The sequence below is a fragment of the Camelus ferus genome, chromosome 14, assembly GCF_009834535.1.
Source record: "Camelus ferus isolate YT-003-E chromosome 14, BCGSAC_Cfer_1.0, whole genome shotgun sequence".
Classification (NCBI taxonomy): domain Eukaryota; kingdom Metazoa; phylum Chordata; class Mammalia; order Artiodactyla; family Camelidae; genus Camelus; species Camelus ferus.
In genome coordinates this window covers 19552240-19568213 of record NC_045709.1, presented here as the reverse complement: position 1 = coordinate 19568213, position 15974 = coordinate 19552240, and the positions used below count along the sequence as shown (strand labels likewise).

Below are 15974 nucleotides of genomic sequence, written 5' to 3'. Positions count from 1 at the left end.
ATACATTGACTTGTATGTTAATGTTTGCAAGTCACTTCACATAAAACTATCCTGTTAAATGTGATGGAACATTGTAGATCTCAATATATGCTTAGTAAAAATGTCAACTAAACTTTGAAAGTTGGGATTTTGACGTTTTTGCATCATAAATATATTTACCATTAAATTTTGGGCTCATAGCATATACATTTTTGTATCCTAAAGTTCTTCTGAAGGATAATTTATTGCATGGTAGGAGTTGCAGTTGGAGCTTTTTTGGCAACTAAGTTTTATTAAATCAGATGGAATCACATTTACATTCAAAGGCACAGTGCTTGAATATTTATGTGAAAATTCACAACTGATAAAGCATTCCACAGCAGACCTAGCAGCTCGAGAAATCTGTGCACAGTATGTTTCAATTTTTTTAAATCCATGCCTCATTTTAATAGCATACAAATCCCCCAAACTTTCTTTAGCTTTTACATTTTCTAATTAAATATTATGACAAATATAAAATATATGATCAGTATGTATTTTTCCATATAATCTCCTCTAGATAGTCTGGTACAGCCCTCCTGGGAGGAGGGGGAGAGGGTGTCTAACTCGTTACCCAGTTTAGAATCTTTATAATCTTCATCTTAAAAGACTGAAAAAAAGGGGCCATGCTGTATTGAAAGTGATGTAAACATTCAGCATTTTGAGCTCCAGTTGGGAGGAGATCTCATCATCCCAAGTGCCTGGGCAAAGGGTCGGCCCGGGTGATGCATGGGAGAGAGGAGTGTCTGAGCTGTTAGCCTCCTCCCTGGTGAGCCTGCAGTTTAATAACATGCCTATAATAAAAATAAGATGCGTGTAGTTGTAATAAAAAGACACACTTACCTATAGTAAAGTAAGATGTACGTAACTGTCATTAAAAAAACATGGTATGACAATGCCAAGAGGAGAGATCTGGGGATTCAATATCTGGCTCCTTCTCCACCTGTTTTTTGTTTTTTGTTTTTTGTTTTTTTTTGATGTGTGTGTGTGTGTGGGAGGGAGGAGAAATTAGGAAAGGCTTCATGGAAGAGGTGTCCTTTTGAGCTCAAAAAGGTGGAGCTGTTGGGTAGGGAGGACAATTTTACTGGGCCCAGTGCTCATCAGACCTTGAGTGTCAAGCTGGGAAGTTTGGCTTTCGCCCATCATCCAGCAGGGTTACCTCACAGTCATGTTAGTGGACGACACAGAGAGGGTGGCTCTACTGAGTTCCTCCTCATCCAGGAACACCTTTCATGCTGTGTTGGACAGAACAAACATGGTAACAGGAAACTGAAGCTCAGGATGGGTGAAGAGATTGTGTGTGAGCTTCTAGATGCTTGCAGTCCACTTAATGGTTCAGGAATGTATATGCGCTCGACTGATCAGGTTCTGTCTGGATGAGATGTTCACACCACTAGTGGAGACAGTGAGCTGCGGGAAACTTCAGGCATGCCCAGTGGTTAAAGGTGGGCAAAGGCAGTTTTGTTTGTTGGCGAGGAAGAGGGTGCAGAGCTTAAACCACAAGTCGGAGAGCCCGATGCTGAGCCCACGTTGGGTTTTAAGCAGCATCAGCAATTGGTGAGTTACGAGTACTGAGAAAAATAAACGGGTCCTTCGGACAACGTTGGGTAGCATGGAGAGCAGGTCATGGGTAACGGCTTCATTTTCTTCTTTCTTCCTTTTCATTTTTCTCTTTTTCTTTTGGATGGGAGGTGATGTGATCATTATTTCAGTAACACGCTTGGTGTAGTCTGTCCTCTTCTGGACAAGATGGGCAGCGGGGCTGGTGGCTTCAGGGCCCGGCCTGGTGGGTGAGGCATGCCTGCGTGGACGGCCGTGGAGCACCAACTAGCAGAGGATGAGCTCCCTCTCCCTGTACCAGCTGCTGCCTCTCTGTCCCCTGCCCTGTCCTGCTGCCTCTCGCATCACTGAATGAATGATAACGTGAAGGGTGCACTTCCCTCTTTGAAGATGGTATGGAAACAGAATGGATTGCAAACCTTTTGGATGAAAAATAGAGGGTAGGCCCAGAAAGTTTTAAATAAGATTGAACAATGGACGTAGAACCAGCAAGATGCGGTTCAAGACATGTTTTTCTGGTCCTACCCTGGATGCTAAAAGCCAGTTACAAATTTCCAGGAGTGAGTTGGTGTTGTTTAGGAGTAACTCATAGGGTGCTTTGGCATTCTGATGGGTGATGTGGAATCAGCAGACTTCCATGTCCATGAAGTGATCATGCTCTTGGATTGTGTGGTTAGAGGTATAACTAAGAGGGTGTAAGTCTTACTGCCACGTGACCCTGGGTGATGCACCTGGGGCTGAGTATCGTGTGCAGCTCTGAGCACCCTGTTTAAGATACACCCTGTAAGCACTTCTAGAGCTCCCTGGTGTGTGTGCTTAGGTAGTGGGAATTTTTGAAAGCTGCTCCAGCTTGGGAGAATATGAATTCCTTAACGGGAAAACCAGGTTTGGGGAGGAAGGGAGCATCACAGCTCTTCACAAATACCCGAAGGGTCGTCCAGGTGATGAGGGGTTGCCGTTCTGCTCTGGAGACGAGGACCTCAGTCATGGGAGGTTTGACGGTGGCCCTGTGCAGGGGTGTGATGGGCTGTCTGCAGAGCTGGTGGGGTTCCCGACTCTGGAGTTTTCACCTGAGCAGTAGGGAGAACTACTTGGGAGATTATTAAGCATCAGGTTGGCTGTGAGCCTAGAAAATCCTTAAGCTCCTTTTGGACCTGGGACTTAGTTAATGGATTTTTTCTAAGATAAATTGCCATTTACCACTACAACCCTTGTTTGTAACTTTTTATAGTCGTGAATGTGAAGCCCATGACAGTTCCATGCCTCACCCTGGGCAAATGCACCTTACATGGGGCGGGGTCCCCACCGTTGATTGACGTATTTGCGTTTCTTGTTTACTCACACACTCCTGTATCATAAGTCTGAATTTTTATGATCATGTTTATATTGGGGAAAAGATGTTTACCTTAGTAGATTACCTGGATTGAAATCCAGATGGGAAAAAACCTCCTACTCATGTTGGCCCTGTGACTGTCTTCTGGTAAAAGGATGGGGCTGGAGGAGGGAGGTGTGAAGCTGGGCAAGAAGGGAAGGAGACAGGAAATGTTACCTTCTGTATGTAATTTTGCCTTTATGATTGAAGAAGGTTTTCAAATTTGCTTTTCTTGTCTTGTGTGAGCTTCCTCTCCTCTTTTGGTTTCTGGTCTTGCTTTCCTATTCTTGTTCTTACAACAGTGACTTTTTATTCTTCCCATGTGATCTGTACACTTTCACCAATAAGCAGCTTTTTGTTTATAGCTTCCACTTTCTGCATGGATTTTACTTTCCTACCTCTGTTTGGGCTCTGCCACTTCCATGCTTTGTGACCTGGGGAGTGTTACCTGTGTGAGGAGAAAAAAAAAAAGCTTACCTGGTGAGAGAGAAAAAAAGCAAGGGGATGTTAAGATCTCTTTCTGGAGCCATTACAAATATTAAATAGTTTAACTTAAATTAAAATTAAAAATGAAATAAAGTTAATTATAATTTAAAAATGAAATATTACAGATAAGCGTTAGTGTTGAGAAGAATACTTGGCCCCCAGGAGGTTCTAGCTTTCCATCTATTTACCAATCAGTAACGTTTCTTATTTACTGACAAAGAACATCTATTATATAATTGTTAATTTAAAAGCTAAAAATAGAGTTACCATGTGATTCAGAAATCCCACTTCTGGGCAAATATCTGGAGAAAACTCTAATTTGAAAAGATGTGTGCGCCGTAGTGTTCATAGCAGCACTATTTATAACAGCCAAGACATGGAAGCAACCTAAATGTACGTAGACAGATGACTGGATAAAGAAGCTGTGGTATATATACAAAATGGAATACTACTCAGCCGTAAAAAAGAATGAAATAATGCCATTTTCAGCAACATAGATTGACCTAGAGATTATCATACTAGGTGTAGTAAAAGTCAGAGAAAGGCAGATACCATATGATATCATGTTTATATATGGAATCTAAAAAAATGACACAAATGAACTTAGTTACAAAACATGGACTCACAGACAGAAAACAAACTTATGGTTCCCTAAGGGAAAAGGAGTGGGAAGGAATAAATTAGGAGTTTGGGATTAGCAGATACAAACTATTATGTATAAAATAGGTAGACAACAAGTTCCTGTATAGCACAGGGAACAATATTCAATATCTTGTAATAACCTGTAATTAAAAAGTGTATGAAAAAGAATATAACTGAATCACTATGCTGTACACCAGAAACTAGCACAACGTTGGAATTTAGCTGTACTTCAATAAGAAAAAATTAAGGTACAACTCTTTCTAACAAGACACTGATTTCACACTCTCTAGCAATCATGTTGTGGACTGTGATGTCTGGTGCCCTGGTTTGGTTTGTCAGTGCTGAGAATTCGTTTATTTCCTTCTACCAGCCTCGACAGTTGAAACCCAAGAGAGCTCTTGGTTTTGTGCTTATAATTCTGCCCACAGAGAATTAGAGATGCTCACTTTCTGTGGTTGGCTTATGTTTGTGGAATTTCTTCCTCTCCCTGACTTTCTAGGACACCCATTTCCCGACCTAGAAAGCATGGTGTTCTTTTAAACGGCTGTCTTATTGATTTGCCTACATGCTTTTTGTATCTGTGCCCAGAGGCACAAGGAAAGTACCTGGAAAGCTGATGAAAGAAACAAATATGGGTGCATTGAGAATCCCGGAGGCTGGGATCAGAGCATCGACACCTTGGTTAGGCTTGAGGGCTGTATTGGGGTAAGACTGGACCTGGGGGTACCACTGGCTTGCTGAAGACAGGCTAGAAGAAGACAGAGAAGGGGAAAAAGAAAGCGGAGACAGTACAAGAAGGGAGTGGAAAGATGAGGACATGAGTATGACAGGGACCGACTGGAAGTGCGGCATGGCGGGAGATGGAAGTGCACACCTTTGTACAGGTGTGTGTATTTGGACAGGATTCTACAAACATGGGGAAATACATGGAAAGACCTAGAGCAGGATGTTAATGTGCCTGGGGGTGAGGGGGGAGAAAGTGCGAAGAAAAAGTAAAGCAGCTTGTAGGAAATGACCTCATTTGTGTAAAAAGGACATATACATGCGAAAAAAATGGAAGGAGAAGAAATCTCTATCAACTGAGATCGTAGGGGTGCCCATGGGAGGTTGTCAATTGAAAGATTAAGTTGGGAAGGTCGGGGCTGGGGTGGAGAGGAGCTTGGAAGTAGCTGCAAGCTCTTGGTGATTTTTCAGTCCTTTGTTTTTCCTGTTTATTATATTATTTTGTTTAATAACATATGTTATAAAACAAATCTACACATGTGTATCTACACATATAGTATATATACACACATACATGTATAGTGCATGTACAAATGTACATATATATGTAGATGTACATACACATGTTCTTTTGAATGTGTGAAATAACATATTCAACAATCATGCAGGACAGACGAGTGGGTTGCCATGTAACATGTTTTAGCAGAAACATAACAGCAGTCTCCTGTGTCATAAGTGCGTGCACTTGTATGTGTTTGTATGAAGCAGAGGAAGGTGTGGAAGGAGGCTGTTAATGTTGAATCCCCACTGGGAGAGTTGGGGCCAAGGCAGAACCCTGTTACTTTTAAAGTCTCCCATCCCCCGTGCCTAATAAATGCATTCACAGCAGCAGGTAAAACTGTGTTAGCCTTGAGTTGAGTGGTTTACTGGTGATCTGTGCATCTACTTGGATAGAAACTTAAATACTCTATTAAAATTCAAACTCTGTGGGGTCAGAAATGACATTGATCTTCATCATTCATTTAATCATTATTCATTCGTTCATACTACAAATACATGTGAAATGGGTTATATATATATACATATATATATATATATATATATGTACCAGGTATTACCAACCTTTTCTAATATTTTCTTCAGTGCCTTGAACATTTGAAGTTTTTTTTTAAAGTAAAAATATAGGGTATTATGAAAGTTCATCATAGAAGGACCTAATCTAGTGGATCAGGAAGGCTTCCTGGAGGAAGTGGCACTTATGCTGCAAACTGAAGACGACAAGGGAGTTAGTTGGCTGAGACTGGGGGAAAAGTCCACATTCCATGAAGATGGGAGTATGTGCAGAGGCCCCAAAGCAGGGAGAAAGGAACATGGTAACATGAGGAACGAGGACAGTGTGGCTGCCCCCCAGGGAGTAAGAGGACAAGTGGAGGTGAGGCTGGAAAGGTGTGTAGGGGCTAGACCATGCAGACCTTTCAGGCAGGAATAGAATTTCCTCCAACTTTTTATTTTGAAAAATATCAAACCTATACAAAAAGTGCAGGTGTAGCAGAGGGGATCCACCTAGATTTTCAGATTGCTGACATTTTGCCATGGTTGTGTGTGCTCTCTCTTTTACACACACACACATTTCTCTCTTTGCTGAACCATTTGAGAGTAGGTTACAGACCACATGTCACGTTAGAAATCTTGACATGTTTAATATCGTGTATCTTCCAGGAACAGATTACTGCTGGTATAATCACAATGCTAATAACACATCCAAGAAAGTTAACCATGATCAAGTATCTTTACCCAATATATAGCCCGTATTTAAATCTCACATTGTCTCAATGTTCTTTGCAAAAGTTTTCAAAATCCAAGACTCAGTCAAGGAGCATGCATTGCGTCTAGATATCCATTGGCATTTTAGGGGCAAGTTTAGGCCAGTTACTTTGTAGAAGGCCCATCAATTTCAGTTTGCCTGTTTATTTCCTCTTGATTGAACTCAGGTTGGACGTTTATAGCCAGGATACTGTCTTCGGGGCCGGGGGAGGACCTGAGAACTGCCTAACCTCAGGAGCACTTGCTATCAGCTTCCATATTGATGATGTTAAATTTGATCACTTGGTTAAAGTGGTGTCCACCAGCGTTCTCCCTCGTACAGATGAAGTTTTCCTTTGGAATAAATAAAGTAATCTATAGAGAATGGTGCCTTAACAATTCTGTAACTATCTTGTTCCCCAACAGTTTTTCATTCAGTGATTTCTAGCAACCATTGGCGCCCCTTGCCCAAGATGATTATTACTCTGGTGAACATGAAGTGGTGATGTTTAAATTGTATAATTTTTTCATATGTTAGTTGATGTTCTTCTGTGAAAAAGAGCATGCCCTTCCCTTTCACCCTTTCCCATCAGTATCAGCATGGACTTGTGGGTTTTTAAAATTTGAATTTAATGTTTAAGATGTATTCATAATCCATGCCTAACAGTAATCATTTTGATCTTACAATTTCCCATATTTGTCTAGCAGGAGAGCCCCGTCGGAAAGGTTTTTGAGAAACAGTGTCTGGCCTGAGCAGATGAAATGACAGGAGGAAAGTGACGAATGAATGTGTGTTTACCACGCTGTTTTCTCGTGAGAGCTCCACCTGTCACTCTAACATGCTTTCCTTTTCATTTCTCTTTAGGTCTCATGGGCTAACGGGCTCTCGTTCAGCAGGCACCTAACAGACAAGTCATCCAGCTGCGTATCAAGACAATGCTCGGTTTTAAAACTGCTCTGAGAGTGATGAGCAGCGCTGCCCAGTGACTTTGTCCGGGGGCAGCAGGCAGCTTGAGTGTTTCCTCTTCACCGCATAGCAGTTTGAAGGAAGCCCTTTCCCATTCAGGAGGACTGCATGGCAGGCAGCCCCCATTGAAGGCTTGAAAATGAGCGTCCCAGTGGCTCCTAAGAAGTCATGCTACACTGAGTTGCGGGACAACAGAAATGGAACAAAAAATAATAATGAGAGCATCCTGAGTCTGGGGGACACCAACGCCAACCCTGTCATGTGGGGGGTCAGCTCCTCTCATGATGAGCCGGCGACTTGTGACCGGACAGATGAACTTGGAAATGCAAATGCAGGGGGGCCAGAGAATGGTACCCGGGTCCATAAGGACTTCCAGCCACTTCAGAGCTTTGGGAAGGGGCCTCAGGCTGGCCCCACCAGCCTGAAGGATTTAAAATTTCCTCCGACAGCTCAGAGCGAACTGAGCATGGAGTCCACGCTGGAAAGAGTCTCAGAGAGCCTGCAGACCCCTCGGGGTCTCCACGGCCCAGGCCGGCCAAGCTGGAGGACTGTCGGGGGTGAGGCCAGTCCCGAGGTCTCAGCCAGGAGGGAGGCTGAAGCTCCCCGGCATGCTCCCAAGGATAAGTTGGCCAAGACCCTGGACAGTGAGGAGGTGAGGAGGCGTTCTTTGGAGAGGGCCAGCAGCTCTGCGGTTGCAGGCGACGTGCTTGCTAAGGAGCGCCCCGGAGGCCTGGCCCGGCCACCTCCGCAGCCTGGAGGACTGGGCCCCCCAGAAGCCCTCTGGCTGGTGGCCAGTGGTGGGCAGGGGCCGCAGAAGACGGGGACAGTCCCTTTTCCAGGGCCAGCTTGTTCTCCAGCGGCCAGTAACCCTGTGCGTCCTCTAAAACCATCTACCTCAGAAACCAAGGAGACCACCCCCTTAGAGGCCCGGACTGAGGGCGGGCAGGTACTGAGAGCTAGCGCCCAGAGCACAGCCCCTTCTGCCCGCCCAGAGGGCACCCCGAATTCCACTCCACTGTTGAGGGAAGTCCTGAGTAAGCCAGAAGCACAGTCGGGCCAGGGAAAGGCAGAGCCCAAGATGGAGCTGAAACTGGGCCAGCCCAGGCCCATGCAGGAGTTCAAGTCCACCCAGCTGGAGGGGCTGGGATGTCCTGGGGAGGAGGATGTGTTACCCCGGGGGAGAAAGGAGCTGCGTGGGGAAGCACAGCAGGAAGCTGCCGCCGCTGCCGCTGCCGCTGCCGTACTTAGCAGCCTGCCGCACAGCGGTCCTCACCCCCCAGGCGTGGGAAGAGGCAGGAGTGAGCAGGAAAAGAGAGGCCAGGAGGGTTCTCTGCAGACCACCCCCAAACAGAGCCCTGCTCCCCCGAGAGCTGCTGATAATCAGCCCACAGGCAGAATTTCACCAAGTGCAGCTGGGAAGCTGGGTGAAGCGGCGTCCCGCAGCGTCTCACCAGGTGATAGTCACGCAGCTTTGGTTCCTGCTAATTCGACTGACAGCGGACCCTCAGATGCCCGTGAGGAGAGTGGGGTGCTGGGCGGCGGGGACAGGGATGGTGCTACAGTCTTCACTTCAGATCCTTCTGTTGGAAAGAGTGAAACTGGGGTCGCTGAGCCCCTCAACCCTCCTCACAGCAGCTCAGAAGCTGGGGAGAGCACAGAGATCACGACATCCGTGGCTGAGAACAGGCACCGTCTAGAAGATGCAGTTGAGGTGGAAAGCACCCCAGCAAGAGCGGATTCTCTTCCCCAGGTCCCAGCGCCCCTCCACCCAGAGACCGCTGTGAACATGGGCCGCCAGCCTCCACCACCCAGCAGCGGCTTTCAGGACTCGGGCGTGTTGGGTGGGGATGCGGGGTCCCCCTCGGTCGCCCTGCCTCCTGCCGACAGCGCGGGGTTGTCCAACGCTTCCCCGAAAGTGCCTGACAAGCACACCTGCCCCAGTGGGATTTCCAAGCCTGTTGTCGCCCATCCCGAGGACACACCCGCCGCCCCAGAGGGAAGGGAGGGCCTCCGGGTTGAAAAGACAGAAGAAAGGGCAGACCCTAGGCCTGTCATCCTGCCCAAGCCCAAGCACGTTAGGCCTAAGATCATCACCTACATCAGGAGGAGCCCTCAGGCCCTCGGCCAGATGGACGCTTCGCTGGTCCCTGTGGGGCTGCCGTATGCTCCGCCTGCATGCGCCGTGCCTCTCCCCAAGGAGGACAAGGCGGTGAGCGGGGACCTGAAGCCGCCTGCCGGCCTCTACGAGAAGTTCAAGCCTGACTTGCAGCGGCCCCGGGTGTTCAGCTCCGGGCTGGTGGTGTCTGGGATCAAGCCCCCTGGACACCACTTCAGTCAGATGAGTGAAAAGTTTCTGCAGGAGGTAAGAGAATGGCATCGTGACACCGTCTCCAAGTGGCACTTCCTCAGATCTGTTATGCATTTTTTGATGAATTGGGAAAACAGAATATCCTCTCTCGGCCAGTCGCAGACTGTAATGGAGACACTCGTGCAGCAATGGGTATTTTTAACCAGGGGAGGTTGTAGGCAGATGGACAGCTTTGATTTAGAAGAGTCTGGTGGTCAGGATGAGAGGGCCTCTGACATCTGAGGAGACTCGTTAAAATTCTACCTGACATAACACGTGAAAGGTAGGGAAGTGTGCATTTGACCTGACTTCCTTGTTTCAGCAAGCGAGCATAATTCTTCTAGAAACCAGGCCAATGCAAAAATTCCAAAATAAATATACCGTTCAAATGGGTCAGACTTGATCTCTATGCAGACATACCAAGAGCACAGTGAGTAGGAAGCATGTTAGGCCTCGGCTCCATTTTAAGTCAAAACAATAATTACAGCTGGCGTTTAGTTGAGTGCCTACTGTGTACCGGGCCCACTTGACATCACATTTAATCTTTGCCAAACTTCTCCAGTCCTTGCAGTGATTCTGTGCAGGGCAGGATTGCAGCTCTCCTCACTCCTCTCCCTGACATGCTTTAGGTCTTCCCAGGCCACTCGGAATGTGGGCTGGAGCCCAGAGCCTGCTCAGCCGTCAGAATGCACTCAGTCTGGCTCCTTTACCTCCCGACCACCTCTCCTTCCTTCTCTCTACCTCTGCTGCCTCAGGGCCTTTGCACTTCCCTCTGCTCAGAGGTCTTCTTCCAGATATCTGAATGGCTCTCCCCTTCGCTTTCTTTAGGCCTCTGTTCAGAGGCACTTTATTGGTGACTTTCATTTGTACACTTTCTTCAAATAAGTAATTTAGTACCCCTTCCCACCCACCAAACAAACAAAAAAGATCCCCTAGATTTTTCTCTGTGAAACACACTTGTGAGAGAAACTTTTTTGGAGATGTAGGCAGAAATCCTGTTAGTATCTGCAATTCTTTCTCTGTGACATGTCTGAATTTTTCTTGTGTATAATTCCTTTCTTTATTGCTTCTGCTTCCTCCATAAAATACAGAATAATTTCTATGTTAGATGTACATTCCCCCCCACCCCATGTATTTTTTATTCTTAGTCCTCTAGAAGCCACCCCAGATCTCCAGGAAATGGGTTGGTGTGAGTGTGTGGCTTTAGTAGTTCTGAGGAGTTTGGGGAGACCCTGTTGGTGTGGGGGTAGCAGTGCTGCTGTGTGCCAGCCACTCTCTCCGAGGACCATTTTCAGCCACAATCAGAGCATCTGAGGCCCAGGCCCTTTCCTCAGGCTGCAGGATAGAGTAGAGAAGCCCCAGACATTGTACTGGGCAAATTTCTGATGTCATCTTTAATCAAAAGTGGAGTATAGGCTGGTTTTTGGCCTTTACTCCCATAGCTGTGACTTGATGTAACCCAAAGAGTCTTCTCCTGTGTTCAGCCTCTGGAAGTGGCTCTGAAGGTAATCATGAATCTAGTCATGCCTTGATGGTAAAATATGCTTACTTGTTTGGACTGCTTTCTGCTTTCAGCTACCCTGAGGCTTCAGGGGACTCCCTCCTATCGATGCTTTGGGGGAACCCTTTTAATGATTGGTGGAAGGAGGTGGGAGGCAGGGAGCAGGGGTGAGTGGACCAGGTGAGGCAGTGTGCTTGCAGTATACGGGAGTGTGATTAGGGCTGGACTCCCGTCCTCCCTGGAACCCCCTCATCTCTGTAGGACACTGTGTCTCTCAGGTTCTCCAGGGAACCAGATCATATATACAAGTATATATGTATCTCTGTGTGTATCTATCTATTTTCCTATCTATTGAGACTTTAAGGAATTGGCTCACACAATTGTGGAGACTGGCAAGTCCAAAATATGCAGTGGGGGCCAACAGGTTGGAGACCTGGGAAGAGTTGATGTTGCAGTTTGAGTCCAAAGGCCATCTGCTGGCAGATTTCCCTCTTCTTTAAGGGAGGTCAGTGTTTTTCTATTAAGGCCTTCAACTGATTGGATGAGGCCCACCCACATTATGAAGGGTAATCTGCTTTATTCCAGGTCTATTGAACTCAATGTTGAGCTCATCTAAAAAATACCTTCAGAGAAACATCTAGAATCATCTTTGACTGAATGTCTGGATCGCATGGTATCTTAAGTTGACGAAATGAGCTGTCACAAGCCCTCTCTGTGCAGCTATGCCAGTGGCTTCTCAGTGCAGCCTTCACATTTACCCCAGTCTCCCCAGCCCACAATCCCCTGAGACTAGGACAAGGCAAATAGGAAGAGGGGTGATCCAGTAAGAACTTACTTGTTTGTGTGCCTCAATTGATTTTAAGAGTTTGTTTGAAATCACAAGGATTCTTTAGTTGGCTTTCAAAATTATTTCTCTAAAAATACTCCATTAGAGAAGGTGGGAAGAAAACCCATTTGGGGTTAAATCTCTATGTGTTTATGACTGTGGGTGATACCTGTTGTGTTCTGTCAGTAAAGATGAAAGAAAAGAGTGTGAAGCTCTTTGTAGACGCTCTTGTTTTATTAAAAATGCACAGATTAAGCATCCGAGGCATGCTTCTCACCTTTTTAAAGAATTTGTTATCTTGCCAGAGACAAAGTACCCAACAAAATGACGGGCCTTGAAGTTCCTGAAATCATGAAGGTCGTTTTTGAATGACGGCCTGATAGATTTTGCCCCCTGAAACCTATCCAGTTTGAAAGAACTGAGTAATTACTGAGATAAGACATTGCAGTTCTAACAACCTGGCAGATAGAAATGATCATTATTTCTTCATGGGAGCACCTGCTAAAAGCAATGAGCAGTGACCCCCTAAAATTTAGGCACGAAAATTTAAAAAGAGAGGAAATAGGACTATGATAGAAAAGCCAAAGATTGATAGTAGGAGAGTAAGTAGAAAGTGGTGAAAATTTTATCAGAGCAGCTGTGGAATGCTCTTTCACAGAAGGGTGGTTTGCTGCGGCCTGAATCCCATCCATCTACTCTAGGAATCATGCATCTTTTACAGTGTGAAATGATAAAACTTTAAAGGCCTTATCTTTTGTTTCAATAATGTCAATTTAAGGAGAACTTTGTTATCCATTTCAACATTAAAACAGTATTAACTCAAGGGTTTATCTCTTCAACAGCCTGGATCAAAGCTCTGTAGCCCCTATTAAAGAATATTGTTAAATGCCTGTGATTCCTGAGTGGATGGAGGCAGTACATTGACATATACAATGTATTGTGATTTAACACAGAGTTAATTACCACGTGTATCTTTTCCTACGTAGCCTCTGACGCTATGTTTTTTTTTTTTTTAACTTAAAGGAAATAAGATTATTTCGTTGTCTTTTTCATTTTTAACATCAAGAAACACCGATACTATGAACAGGCTTTGTGAGTACAGAACTGCATACGTGGAAGGTAGCCATAATTGTATTGTAATCCAAACTGTTAGCTACAGGAAACAGTAACATGTTATGTTATTAAATTTAGGAAAGTCTGAAACATGATTCCTGTATTAAATAGATGTTTATTGATTTCAGCCCTGTGCTAGACACTGTTCTAGGCGCTGTGAGTTCAGCAGTCAGCAAGACTCTGCCCCCAAACTTCCATTCTAGTGAAACTTGCTCAAACATCCCTGGAACCACCACCTTCGTAGGGAAGACAATCGGAGGTAATTCCTAGTCTGTCGTTTTTAATTGTGTAAACAGAACGTAGAGGCCTGACAACGCATCTTTTCATTGACTTCTCTATTCTTCCTAATAACCTTTTCTCCCTCATTAACCATGCATATTTTAATTTCCCGAGTCGCCTAATAAAGACTTAACATAAATGGATGAAGTCCATCAGCTTCTTGTAAGACTAGGTCGCCATGAAAAGTGTGCCTTTCCTCCTTAGGAATAATGAAACGTTCATACTTCTGTGAACATTTGCTAAATTCTTGCCTTGCATCATTGACATTGCTTATTTATAGGCTGACTGCTTGCACAAATTCCAATGATTCTATGTAGCGATCAAATTTAAAAGTCTTGTAGAGGGAGTTCTTTCTTCTCCCAGCGAAATGTAGATCCATAGAGTATTAGAACCAGCGTAGACCTGAGAGAGCACCCAGTTGTTGTCAACACAGAGATGAAGACACTGGGGCCCAGAGAAGGTAAGTGATTGTGGAGGAGCAGCTCGCTGGTGCCAGCGTGGTCCCTGTTGGCGCTTTGGTCTCTGGACCAGCTCACCACTCATCCTGTGCCGTGCAGTTCTCTGACTGAGCTTCCGGTCCTTCATCACAGGTTACAGAACGCCCTGGAAAAGAAGAATTTTGTTCTCCTCCCTATACTCACTACGAAGTTCCTCCAACCTTCTATCGATCGGCCATGCTCCTTAAGCCCCAGTTGGGATTGGGTGCCATGTCTCGTTTACCATCTGCAAAGAGCAGGATCCTGATTGCGAGTCAGAGGTCTTCGGCGAGTGCCATCCACCCACCAGGACCCATAGCGACAGCTGCCAGCCTCTACAGTCCGGATCCTGCAGGTAACCTGTGCAACAGTTACCGTGCGTTCCTGCCGTACGGTTAAATAGTGATCATGAAAAAGGGTGGTAGCTCTTCTGTTCTTCATCTGATCGTAGATACAGATGTTTGTCAAGATGTCTGTCTTCTGTCTGCAGCCGTCATCCTCCACGTCACCCTTAAAGTGATGGCCCTTGTGACTGCTGCCTCACCTCTTGTAGTTTTCCCATTCTGTGTTGCATCCTGTGGACTAGGGTTCAGAGACTTTTTCTGGAAATGGCCAGATAGTAAGTATTTTAGGCTTTCTGGGCCATAATGCTCTGTGTTGTAACTACTTCGCATGAAAGTAGCCGTGGACAATATCTGAATGCCTGGGTGCGGCTGGGTGTCCATGCAGCTTAATTTACAGAAACAGACACAGGTGTACCTTGGAACTACCGTGGGTTCAGTTCTGGACCACACGAGCTTTTTTTGGTTTCCCAGTGCTTATAAAAGTTATGTTCACCTGCTCGTGTAGTCTATTAAGTGTGCAATAGCGTTGGCTAAAAACGCAGCACAGCCACCTTAATTTTAAAATACTTATCAAAAATGCTAACCTTCTGTAAGTCGTAGTAATAACAACATCACAGATGATTGGTCGCACATCATCGTAACAAATGGAGTCGTGACTTTAAAAGGTTGAAATTGTGTGAGAATTACCCAGATATGACCCAGAAACACCGAGCGAGGCAATGCCGGTGGAAAAATCTCACCGACAGATCAGCTGGAGGCGGGGCTGCCACAGACCTTCCATTTGTGAAAAATGCCACGTCGACGAAGCGCGGTGAAACAGGGGCTGTCCGCAGCGGGCTGGGTTTGGCCTGGGGCTGTGGTTTGTCAGAGAGCTCTTCCTGCCATGTAGCAGTGCCCCTGTCATGCTTTTATCTGCTCGCAAATCTTGAACCCCTGATACTTGCTTATAGAATGGCCCTGCCACCCATCCCAACCATGTGCCCCTGCTCTCAGTGGCTGCGTCATCTCCTGATGTCCTCTGCACGTCCCTGTTGTCCTCTCTCCATCCATTCTTCTGCTCTTGTGGTTTTCTCTAGACTTTATGTATTATTCTATTATAGAAGTAATACAAGCCCATTGTAAAAAATTTGAATATAGAAAAATATGAAAAAGAAAGTAATTGTCCTTATATTTTTTAGCACCCAGCCAGGATTAATATTATGGGAATTTTTCTTCCAGTGTGTTTCTTCCTATGCATTTTTTAATAGCTGAATTAATACTGAATGCGAATTTTGTTTTTTCCTACTGATATCATACTGTAGGCATTTACTCTGCCATCTATGTTTCAGAGAGATTTTAATGGCGGTGTAAGATTCTGTTTTGTTCTCTTATTCATTTATTTAACAATTTCTGGGTACTTGTTCTGTGCCAGAAGTTGTAAATTGAGGACTGAGGACTGCAGTGACTTAGATGCTGTTACTTCTGTGTCCTGAGTGCAGGGAGTGAAACTTACTAGGTTACATAACTCACACTTGTAA

At 45.3% G+C, this 15974-nt stretch overlaps 1 protein-coding gene across 3 annotated transcripts in view; it reads left to right on the top strand.

Moving 5' to 3' along the window:
* MTUS2 (microtubule associated scaffold protein 2) overlaps positions 1–15974 on the top strand; it is a 410325-nt gene that overhangs the window by 132405 nt on the left and 261946 nt on the right. For 2 of the 3 annotated variants that reach the window (XM_032496368.1, XM_032496367.1), the window contains exons 4-5: positions 7470–9933; positions 14228–14468. In XM_032496368.1, coding sequence (XP_032352259.1) covers positions 7711–9933; positions 14228–14468 — 2464 coding nt within the window. In that variant the 5' untranslated portion in view covers positions 7470–7710. The remainder of the gene's footprint in view (positions 1–7469; positions 9934–14227; positions 14469–15974) is intronic. The other variant, XM_032496369.1, reaches the window with a different exon arrangement.